General features: G+C 41.0%; 1 protein-coding gene across 1 annotated transcript in view; it reads right to left on the reverse strand.

Moving 5' to 3' along the window:
- The window catches only part of UBAC2 (UBA domain containing 2), a 77,951-nt gene that overhangs the window by 7,308 nt on the left and 57,899 nt on the right, over positions 1-12,744 (reverse strand). Inside the window, exon 7 of the mRNA XM_053384535.1 lies at positions 5,463-5,708. Within this exon, the coding sequence (XP_053240510.1) occupies positions 5,463-5,708 (246 nt within the window). The remainder of the gene's footprint in view (positions 1-5,462; positions 5,709-12,744) is intronic.

Raw genomic sequence — 12,744 nt, forward strand, 5'->3', positions numbered from 1 at the left:
ATTAGTAAAGATGAGCAAAATCAGTTCCTATCGCTCTCTGCAGCTGTGCGGAATTAACGAAAGACGAATAGCCCTCTTCTTTAGCAGTGAGAAAAAGAGACTACATAAAGGCTGCAATCCTACATGCTGCTCTGAGGAAAAGACCCACTGAACACAATGGGTCTTACTTCTGAGGAAAGATGCACAGGCCTGTGCTGTAAATATACTAATTCTGTTCTTACCTCTGTCACCTTTTTCTTTATAGCTCTATGAAGATTTTTATGAGTTGGTAAGCAGGTGATTTTTTAAAATAGTTTTTTTTTAGAGAGAACTGTTAAGAACAGCAGTTGCCTTTTTTTCCAAGGAGATTACTGTCCCCTCATCCTGTGCATTACTGATTTCAGGAACTCTATTAGTTCACCAGATTTTTAACTGCATTGGTTAATTTTATTTATTTCTGCATTGTGGGCTTGTGTTTTCCAAGAAAGTAGGGTAGGAATCAAATGATTTAATCATTAATCTTGATGAAGGGTGGTATATACATTTAATAAATAATAATAAGTAATAAAATTAAAAATATAATATAGGACTAACATATATTCACTTCAACTGTCTAACCTTCTGAGAGGCAAAAAGCCCCCTAGAATAAAATTTGCTTTACAAATATCTTTAAAATGAGGAGGGGGGGGAGAGAAAATGGCCAGTTAAGTTTCTTCAGACAAATAATTCCAAAATGTGTGTGCCCCAGCTAAGATAGTCTTACATCTATGAACAGACAATCTTAAACTGCAAAAGAAGAGAAGGCAGATCGTGTCATATTATCATTTTAGCAAGTTATAGGTAAAGGGACCCCTGACCATTAGGTCCAGTCGTGACTGACTCTGGGGTTGCGGCGCTCATCTCGCTTTATTGGCCGAGGGAACTGGCATACAGCTTCCGGGTCATGCGGCCAGCATGACTAAGCCGCTTCTGGCGAACCAGAGCAGCGCATGGAAACAGTTATTTGAGTCTAAAAACAAATAAGGAACAATTTGAACCCAGAAGTTCTCAACTTGCCTCTGCCTTGAACTCTTTGAAAAGCCTCTATCTCTTAGCCTCTTACAGGGTTGGTGTAAGATTTCCTGAGATAATGTAAGACAAGTGCACGCCCTTTACCCAAAGAACATAGGGCGGGTTACGTAAAAGATAAAAAAAGTATAAGAACTACAGAACCTAAAATAATCAGAAAGACAGCAGTGCACCAATACAGTACATCGGGTAGAGTCAGCTAAAACCTCAACTCCACAAAAGCCTGGGCAACAAGGTGCATTTGCTGACCTGCTGCTTAAAGATGGACCATGTTTGTGCAAGACGCATCTCAGTGCAAGATGTCGTTTAAACAGGATACTATACAAATCCAAACCATTTGTTCTTGTTATTGAGACATCAAATGCTCCCCTTCCTGTGCCTGTGAAACATCCTCCAAACTGTGACCTTCATTTACCATCATACAATCAGTTAATATAAAGGAAACAAGAGTAGGAGGAATATTTGAGAAACTGATTTTATCGCTGGCATGCTCAGCTAAGGCACCTCAGGTGACAGAGTTGTCAGCCTGGGGTACTGCTGTTAAGTCAGGCATCAAGAAAAAAACACTTCCCACATCTCCCTTGCCCTACGATGGCTTAGCGATGACTCTAGAAAGGGGCATGATATCGATGGGAAAGAAGAACAAAAACGGGATAACGGTGCTAAAGAAAAAAGAACAAACTTGTGGCCATTAACTCGTTCTTGTTATTTTTCTACACATAAGTTAATAATGAAAGAAAATATTGTTATAACAAAACAAAACAAAACAAAAATTGGTCACATGACTGCTCCAACCGACAGTAAAGCTAAAGAGACCCCTGACCATTAGGTCCAGTCACGGATGACTCTGGGGTTGCAACGCTCATCTCACTTTATTGGCCGAGGGAGCCGGCGTACAGCTTCTGGGTCATGTGGCCAGCATGACTAAGCCGTTTCTGGCGAACCAGAGCAGCGCACGGAAACCACCAGAGTGGTACCTATTTATCTACTTGCATTTTGACGTGCTTTCGAACTGCTAGGATGGCAGGAGCAGGGACCGAGCAACGGGAGTTCACCCCGTTGCGGGGGTTCGAACCACCGACCTTCTGATCGGCAGCACCACCCGTGTCCCTCCAACCGACAGTAGGTTGGCACAAAAAGATGTTGAGCCAGTTCGCACATCATGATAAGTCGTAGTTAAAATAAACAATGGTTTGATGCTCCTACAACTACACTTGTTCACATGTAATGGGCTTAGCATTACATGTGAACAAATGCTCACAGTTCATTTCCCTCAAACAAACCACAAGTCCTAGGTGAAGAAACACCCTTGGTTTCTGCTCATGCTTTGTTAGGAGGGAAACAAAACACAAGAGCTTGTTCACACGTAATGCTAAGCCCGTGCTGCAGTTTGTTTCCTCCTGGCTGGGGAAAGGCAGGAGGAAGCCAAGTGGGCATGATTGAGCAGCATGTTTTATTTTCAAATACAGTTTAATGCGTCATGTGCACCAGACCATTATGCATCAGTTCCTAAGGAAAGGGTGACGGCTCTCTGAATAAGGCAACAGATATTCATGAACCTTAAGTCTCAAGTCTGTGGAAAGAACTCCTCAAATCTCTTTTTCAGATTAAAATAGGGAAAAACCCTAATAACAGACTTCCAACCAGGAGCTTTGAACAGCTGTCTGCATCTCACTAACCTTTTGTAGAGCCTTCCTAGATCATGAAGCCAACCAGATTTTATTCTTAAGTGTGCTACTCACACTTTCCCAAATTCACCATGAGTAACATAATGGCCAGTCACCACATCATAGGCCTGGAATGGGGAAGAGACATTGTGCAGCTGGATTTGCTCCTCTATTTGAAAATTTAACAAATGAGGGCAAATATATGCTTTAGCATTAGATAGGAGCATGGATCCCTTAGCGAACAAAGAAAAAAATAGGGATATACTTGGACAACAATATTCACTTCAGGCACTGATTAGGTCTGGTTTGGACTGATTGGGTCTGAATCCCAGTTTGAAAAATCCAACACTTCACGTTTCCCCATTCACTATTATGAGGAAATAACAAAACAGCTATAACATTCTTCTGTTAGGCAGAATTGAATGAAACCTACAGGTATAATAGTACCTCTTCTTGGGCTGATGCTGCCTGCCAAAATGCAGAAATATAAGTCCAGGAAATCAGAGGAAAAGCTCCTGAATTTTTAATTCCAAACATCTACTTTTGTCTCTTCATCACCACTTGTTATGCCCTCTTTTCAGTTTTCTAAACAAAGAAGCCCCCAAAACAATCTCTTTATCATTCTGGTTCCCATTTTCTGTGCTTTTTCAAACTCTATGATATACTTTTGAGACTGGATGATACCAAATGCTGCCATGCCATGGATTTATATATTTACAAAGCAACCTAGTAAAGCCAAGATGGAAAGTGTCTGATCCCTGTTTTTATTTCGAACCAAACACAAAGCTTGGGAACAGATTGATCATATGACCTTTGTCTAAAAAACAGACAAACACTGTTGAACCAGCTTTTCCAACCTAACTTAAAGCTTATATATCTCACAATAGAAATGCAGACAGGTTGTTAACCAATAATGGAAGAATACTGACAATGTTTATAGAGGGAGAAAATAAATCAACCAATTTAAACACCCTGCCAGAGTTTCACAAATATTCCTTCATGTTAAAGGGGTTGTGTGCAGTTGCTATGGCAATCTTACTTTTCATATCCCTGCTTTCATTTAGATCTTGGTTCCTACTGGAAAGAACACTGTTGGTCAAGACAGTCAGTGGGAAGGAGAACGTTGGGAAATTGAGCAAATTAAAGAAGAAGGGGCCTCGGGAAATGTATTTGTAAGGGGAAGTGTGTAGGCGGTTTCACCACCTTGATAGCAAGCATTGCAGAAGACACTGCCCTCAAAAAAGTTTATGCAAACCTATCAATTCTGGCAGCTTCTCCAGGATATAGACTGACCCACTGAAGGCACAAATTTCCCTCCAAGTTTGGGCTAGTCAAGAAGATGTGGGTCTTGCTCATGCCCCCTCTTTGAATGTCATGCCACTTATATCAAGAGATGACAGATAACAGGAGAGGGTTCTCAGTCCATATTGGCCTAATATCATGCAATGGGGAAAGAAAAATTAAGCACCATCAATGTGAATTGTGCACAATAAAGTGGAAATGAATAACGGAGAGGTCTATTTTATATTACAACTGTGGCATCTGCAGGCCATACGCAATCAAGTTGAACATATGTTGCTGGTCATGTTTTTGGGTGTACTTATATTTGCATAAGGTATTCAGACCTATTAACTTTTTATCATATGTTTCTTATATGTTTCAACTAGTCTTAATCCTTCTACCTCTTTGAATGAGGGAAAGGGGGGAATCATTAAAGAACTGAGAAAGTCCACTTAGGGGGCCCTCTCCACCACTTTCTGCAGGGTCAAGGGCCACTTGGAGAATGCTTGGTGGGGCCCCTAGCTATTCTCCTCCAACAATGCCCCTTGCTACATCATAGGGTGGATTCATTTCAGAGGGACTACCGGGTGTGGGGTGCACAGTATCAACTAGAGGCCAGCCACTGAGAGGAGCTCTGCTATATAGCCCCCTCCCCAAATGTCCACAAACCTTTGCCCACTGAAATAGTCACCCCTAGTTTCACTACCTCTTTTTGCACCTGGCGTGCCAAATTTCAAATCCAAAGCTTAGAAAAGCAGCCCTTCAGCTCAGCCCTAAATTTAGATATATCTAAGTACCTATAAGGGATGAGGATGGCGCTGTGGGTTAAACCACAGAGCCTAGGACTTGCCGATCAGAAGGTCGGCAATTCGAATCCCCGTGACAGGGTGAGCTCCCGTTGCTCGGTCCCTGCTCCTGCCAACCTAGCAATTCGAAAGCACATCAAAGTGCAAGTAGATAAATAGGTACCGCTCCGGCAGGAAGGTAAACGGCGTTTCCGTGCTCTGCTCTGGTTTGCCAGAAGCGGCTTAGTCATGCTGGCCACATGACCCGGAAGCTGTACGCCGGCTCCCTCAGCCAATAATGTGAGATGAGCGCCGCAAGCCCAGAGTCGGCCACGACTGGACCTAATGGTCAGGGGTCCCTTTACCCTTTAAGTACCTATAGCCCTGCAGTCCCAAGTCCACTCTAGGAGGAAAAGATGCTCTGCCAAGGTCTGGGAGATGCTACCACCGCCACCACCCTCTGCCACATCCCTACAAAACCCACACATTTCTGGGGAGTCTTGGGGCAGGGAAAGGGGACATTGTGAGAGGTACTTCTCAAGTATCCTTGAAGGTTTGCAATGGTTTCAAATGCATAGAAAGCCTTGACTCTTTTGGGGGCTGCTTAGCATCCCTCGATCTAGATAAAACAAATTACGCTCCACAAATAAGCTAAATCCCTCAGGCAATATATTTTCTTTACCTGCTGCTGTCTTTGATGCCTCATCTGGGCAAACTGAGACATCAAGATTTGCCTATCCAATAGCTCCATTCTTTGTTGCCTCTGTATGTCCACAGTTGCTCCCATTCCAACGCTTATCTCACTGGACGGCTCCACAGATGAGAAAATTGGTTCAAGAGTCCAAGCAAATATTCTCGCCACACCACTGGGTACACAAAGTACATGGTACACTTTTAGCACGCTGCTGCTGTAGCACATTCCAGAAATCTGAAAGCAAAAATAATCAACAATTCTTAATATGCAGTTTTAAGAATGCCAATTGACTAGCAAAATTTGGATAACATTTATCTGACCAATTAGCTTTAATGACACATCATTACCTCATAACTGGATATGAATTTCAAAAGGTTATTTTTAATGTGAAAGCAAAACTCCAAAGATGACGAATCTTGTCTCACACATGGTTCCAGATTTTACTGAAGCACAAGTATATCACAAAGAATATGGTTCTGGCAAGTAATACAAAGAAGAACCAACTATTTGAATAACTGTCCAACTAAATGTGGGCAGGCAAGATGAGAAATTAGGAGGGAAGTTAGTTATCTATTCCACAGCAGACTCTACTTGGGAACTTCACAAGGAAAATGTTTACAAATGGCACAAATCACCCATTTCTCTATGCGAACACAACAAGAGGCCCCACTTGCTCTAGAAAAGGTAATTTTCCTCCATCTAAATCATAACTGTTTAATCATTACAACATAGCAAAGAAAGAAGTTACATCATCCAACAGGTTAATAATATTGCTTGTCCAAATTAATAAATTTATGCCTGGTTTTTACTACAATTACAGTATTTTATAATCTTAAATCAGACGGATGTTATTAGAAACTAATACATGCCTCAAGAATATTTTTGGGGGATGAAAAGGGTATGGAAGATGGCAGATATAGATGGGAAAATTTCAAGTCAGGATGACGGTTTATTTACCTGCTGAAACTTCAAGCAATTCAGAGGCCCCTCTTTGGCAATATCACCATTGTGTATGTGTCATGGGTATTCAGCATAATTTTTTTCTGCTTGTAACTGCAACTAAGCTACCCACTTGGCCAGATGAGTGGATATTTGCCTCAAGAAAACAGAAACATTGGTATTGGCAAAAGGGCCAGGATCTTTTGTTAAGCAAGTGCCTTAACTGTCGTGCTTTAGGACAGGAAAGTCTGTTTTCTCCCGGAACAAATACTATAAGAGTAGAGATGAACAGCCTCTTTCTTCCACTCATTTTGTCCATGTGTAAGATGCAACCAGCACAAGAGCAGCATGCATTTTTCTCTTCTCAGAAGAGATACGATCTTACACATATAACACATTGTGGGGAGAGGCATAGCTCGTGTCTGAGACAGTGTTCATTTCCTCCTTGGAGTCTAATGTGGCATGATGAAGATGCATCACATTCACTCCCAACTCTACTTTGGTAAAAAGAGAAAATAATCGCAGAGTGTGTGTGTGTGTGTGTGTGTGTGTGTGTTGCTGTTGCCTAAGATCCACCAGTTAGCTATCCCTGTAGGAAACTAAGAGAGATATTTAACTGTCACATATGCTGATACCATGCAACATCAGTACTGATGTATCTATACTGGTGTAAAATGTCTTAAAACCACAAAAGGAGATGGTGCATTATACCTATTTCCATTTGCCCTATCAAGCATTTATGCGTATTTAGTGGTGTCTGACTTGCTTTTTTACTTTCTTTGACACTCAGAACTTCCTCTTCTGCTAGTTCATGTTATCACCTGAGAAGCTTGACACAGGCAAATTCAAGCTGTTTTCCTTTCTATAAAAAACTGTTTTTCTTCTGACTTAAAAATAAGATGGACTGTGTGAGGATCTCTGTACAGTTCAATTGCTTTCTAAATGAACTCTATTACAGCATTATCCCGGAATCTTAATGCACAAACTAAAAAGGTTGCAAGGATATATATTCACGCAAGAGCCTAACCAATTAATTAGTCAGCAAGCTAAATGTGGAGTCATATTTTGTATTCTCTCCAGGGTTTACTTATGTTTTTAAAGAGTAGCTAAACTGTCCTAGAGCAGAGATCAATATTGTTATGGTGTAAGCAGAGGACCCTTCGCACTGTGCATAAAATCTGGCACACGATTTTAACAAGCCTCTTCTTTTCCCCTTGGATTAGCATTGTCAAATGTCCTCATTTGAAATACACATCACTGTCTAGTGGTCTGCACCCTCCCATCGCAACACTAAACCACAAAGAAAAAAGGAAGTGGCTGTGGCTTTGTTTTCACTTCCGATAAATCAAACAGACATTCTGTGCTGACATGCTATAGGACAGAGATGCCCATTTGCACTCCTTTTGCTTAAATGGAAGATTTAACAATTCAGCTAGAATCATCCACATTCCACTGAGCATGAAAAAGGGAAGAAGTAATGAATGACAGCCAAAACCCGTTGCCAGGCATGTGAAACAAGACTGTCCCATCATTTTCTTCAGCCTTCTTCCCTTTGCCTTCTGTGAGCAAACGTCAGGAAGCCAAGGGACAATTTCATTACTCTAAGTTTCCAGCACATTCATCATGACTCACAAACACTTTCCAGTTTAGGATAGTACTTAAGCAACACCATATTGGCCCCAAACAAAAGTTCTGCAGTACAGCTAATTTGAAAACAAGTGCTGTTTTGAAATACTGACGACCGATGTGAAATCAAAGGCCGGCATATGGCTCAAGAGGCAGGTGGACTCCAGATGTTTTGGGACTACAACTCCCACCATCCCTAGCTAACAGGACCAGCGGTCAGGGATGATGGGAATTGTAGTCCCAAAACATTTGAAGGGCCGAGGTTGACTCTGGCTGCTCCAGAACAAAACCTCCTCACACTTTACATTTCAACCTAACTCCCAACCTCTCCAACCAACACCTCCCACTCAGCTCAACTCAACTCACTCTCACCCTCCAAAGCCTCTCCTTTTAAACTCTCCCTCCTGGAACCACAGCCAATCAGAGGCTGCCGTTCTTTAACCATTTGCTGGCAGGAGATAAAAATAAAAAGCCCTATGCTTGGGCTAAGGGTACAGGTCCTCTTATGAATCTGTAGCTGAACAGGAAACAGAGAGCAGGAATAAATCAGCAGTAGTCACAATGGAAACATGTAAAAAGGATTTGTATTGGGACTGGCCCGTTTAACTTGCTTATAAAATGGTGTTGAGTTACGCAGGGGTGAGCAGTGTGGTTTGCTGATGATCTCAAATGATTCAAGGTGGAAGGAAAAAGGCGACTGCTGAGATTCCCAAAATGATTTCTCCGAACTTGGGGAGTAGGCAATAAAATGACAAACACAGTTCAAAGTAAGAGTACAACGAAATACAGTGGGGCAAATATCCTAACTTCGTATGTACACTAATGGAGTCTGAGCTGATGGTGACCAACAAGGAAACCGACCTTGGTTGTCCTGGGTGGGTAGCCAATAAAATCAAATCGCAGCAGCTGCGAAAAATGTGAATCCCACCCGAGCATTAGCAAAGCAACTGAAAATGAAACTCCCAATACCACAATGCCTTTATACCAGGAGTGGCAAACCTCTGGCCTAAGGGCCAGATGTATCCTGCAGCCCCGCCCAACATCTGGCTTGTAGTCTCTTCCCCTTGCCCCCTCCCCACAACTAAATTAAGCTTTAAAAAAAGCTTCCATTGGTGCCAGTGGCAGGATTATTAAAAGTCTCACTGCAGCTGGGGTGGATCTTTCAGGGGTGGTGGTGTCACAGGTAGGGAGGGGGGACTTAACCCTCCACCCGGTGCACCATCAGTTTGTCAGTCATATTTTTATTGTTTGCAGTACAATATCACTCCCCACTCCTCAAAACCCCCGGACAATTCAAGAGCAAGTTAAATATAAATGTTCAGAAAAGCCAAGTTCTCAGAACTTCAAAATGTCAAGTTCCCCAAATCATTTAGGTTAAAAAGTCCCATGGCAGTTGACACTGTTTAAGAGTTTAGAAGTAGTTCATAACTATCTTGATGCAGCTAGTGCATATAAAGTGAGCCTTGTCTATGTCATCCAGCAGCTATTTAATTCCCAAAGCATCTGACCTCCTAAATTATTATGAAATGGACAGATCAATCACTCCATAGTTGATTACAGGAAGAGTAATGCAGAATATATTACACAATATCTTCAGTCTGGCCTGATCTGCCTACAGAAAGGTGGTCCCATCAGATATTTTGTGGGCATAGTTTGAAATATAAGCTGAGTAAATATATGCCCTAAGAAGGGGTTAGGGGAGATAATTCCTGCAGATAAACAGTCCATTTATGGCCAGATTTAATTTTAATATTCCAAACTGAAGGCTAAGAATCTTTCATATAGTCAAAGCTCATTTTGGAAACTTCAGCAAAAATTACATCACAGATCCTATGGTCAGAAATGTCGAAAGATTACATTTGAAATGGAATAATTTGACAACAAATGATCACGATGCCTACAAAACACAGTTTTCCTAAATATTGCTAAATTAGCAAGATTTTTTAATGGAGAATAAGGAAATCAATGGCTACTAGTTATGATTGCTATAGTCTAGCTCCAGGACCAGAAACAGTATGTCTCTGAATACCAGTCACTCAAGCACAACATTAGAAGGCAATTACCAGATCAAGGGTTTCCCCCACAGTCACCAGTTTGACCACTGTAGGAAACAGAATGGTGAACTAGACAGGCTTTGGTCTGATCTGGCAGCATTTCTGAAATCTAGATCTCAATGTTGGACAAAAGACTAATCTTATCACTACCCAGTAATCTTTGCACAGAACAGAGCACAATCAAAAATGCAATCCGACTTTCTTTTTTTAAACTTTTTATTTTAGAATACATTACATACACACATGCAACAAAAGAATGAGGAAATGGAAATATAAAGGGAGAGGAGTAAAGGACATCATTCATGCAATAATTCATGTCATCATTAACATGCAATAAATAATGAATTGAAGTCCACAATACAACTTGTCCCTCCTATTTCAGAAGCTGCATGTGTCACATTTTTCAAGCTCAGGACAGGTAAAAAAACACCCCAAAATTAAAAAACCCAACCTATTTTGTAGATAGTTCTTGTGGCTTAAAACAAGAGGAAAACTTTTACTCTTTGACAGTAAACCGCTGTAGTCACTAACAGAAGCTGCCAAGGGTAGCTTGAAAAAGGAGTACAGAATGGCAAATAGATTCATTTCCCCCCATATCCTATGGTTTTGTCAAAGGAATGCCATGTGCATAATAATGTCAACATTAACATTGACATGGTATTCATTCATTCATTCATTCACTCAATTTGCATCCCACCTTCCCCCCAGGTGGGAGAAAAGCCCAGAGCATCAGACACAGCAATGATAAAACATTAAAAACACAACAGATAAAAACTGTTTAAACATTATAAAAAATGGTTACAGTGTATTTCTGACTTAGTAAAATGCCTTAGTAAAAGGAATATTTTTAAATTTCTCTTGAAAGTTAATCATGAGGGAGACTGATGCACCTTATTAGGGAGGATATTCCACAAATGAGGAGCCACCACTGAAAAGGTCCTTCACAGCTCATCGTCAACCAGGCAGCCAGCTTATTTGAAGGCAGCTTTCCAGTTTTTGTAAATATAATGAGTTGGATCCAAAGATCCCTCAGTCAAAAGGAGGGAACCTTTGTATCCAATACCACGTATTTTTGGAATTGGTAATAAACACTGAAAGGAAGCACAGCTGGACTTCAACTTAAAACTTGCCAAGTCTGCACTAAATGAAAGTTTCATAAACATTTGAAAATAAATGAAAATTCTCCAATGCAGTTACCCACTCTCTAACAAAAGTAAGACTGCACACTGAGGCCAAAAGTCCTTTAGCAATGACAGACCTCCCAAGATAGCTCATTCAAAAGAGTATGAGACACTACAATCTCAAGGTTGCTGGTTAGAGCCCCACATTGGGCAAAAGATTCCCGCGTTGCTGTGGTTTGGACTAGATGACTCTCACAGTCCCTTCCAACTCTACAATTCTATGATTCCAAGACCTTCAAGCTTCAAACACAGTTCTTAAAAGGCTATCCTGTGGCTTACAGCAACTAAGTTCATCCTTCCTCAGCCTCCCTAGGGTGACCCTATATAGGGAAGCTCATTCAAATATCAATGGATGACATTTTACCCATGGATGCATTCCTCCAAACTCAAGAAAGTTGCGTATTACGTCACCAGCCTAAGCTTATGGGATAGAGCACGGAACAAATGTTACAGAGTGCTGGAATTAACCCTACCACCTGGGATTCAGATTTTATGTTGTAGTACATTTTCTGCATTGGCAGGAGGAGGTTTGACTGGTTGACCTCTGAGATCCCCTTCAGCTCTCTGAGTAGCACAGACAATGATTCACTTAAGGATTATGCAGTATTAGCTTTTTGCAAGTTTACAAGTAGGGTACGCTATCAATTTGAGGTCCAAGAATTTTCAAATGATGACGAATTATTCTTTGAAAATGCAAATCACACAATGCATTTTGGAAATGAGTGTCAGGTCTGTCGAAGTCTGCCATTCTAACTGCAGAAACAGCAACTTGAATGTCTAGGCAACTGATAAAGCAATCACTACCTTACTCACCTCTGATTGCTGGTACTTCTTGTTCTGTGGTTTGATGACAAAACATGAGAACAAAACAAGAGTCCTATGCTTTCAAACAGACTTCCAACTAAATGAATGTGACAGACAAGAGATACTGAAAGAAAAACCAGTCAGGGAAGTTGGAGGTAAGTATTTAAATTCCACTTTAAATATTTGGAAGTTTTGTAAGAACCCAAAGAATGCCAACTTTTATTTTAAAATATTTCTATTCATCATGCTACATTTTCACATGGTAAAAAGTAACACAGGATCATCTAATAAAGGACAGCTCTAAGACCACTTTGCACCTGTTGGATCTGTGTGGCAATGTAGGCAGCTCAGAACATTAAAAAGTCCACTTCTTCTGTTATCCACAACTGAAATGCCCTTTTGCTGCATATTTATGCTACATAAAAATGTCCCTACAGCTGTGACTTGGGGCAGCCTGGGACTGATTTCCACTATGAGAAAATAACCATTATCAGAAGAAACCTTAAAAAACCTGACCCCAAGAAGCATTTCTCAAATGCAGCCACTTTTATAAAGAGAGCATGTTGAATCTAGAGCAGCCTGAAAATGAATACAAGGATAGGGCAAACAGGTGAGCATTTAGAGTATTCTGTAGCATTGGTGATTAGCAAGGACAAGAAAAGGCAT

The sequence above is a fragment of the Podarcis raffonei genome, chromosome 4 (genome assembly GCF_027172205.1).
Source record: "Podarcis raffonei isolate rPodRaf1 chromosome 4, rPodRaf1.pri, whole genome shotgun sequence".
Lineage (NCBI taxonomy): Eukaryota > Metazoa > Chordata > Lepidosauria > Squamata > Lacertidae > Podarcis > Podarcis raffonei.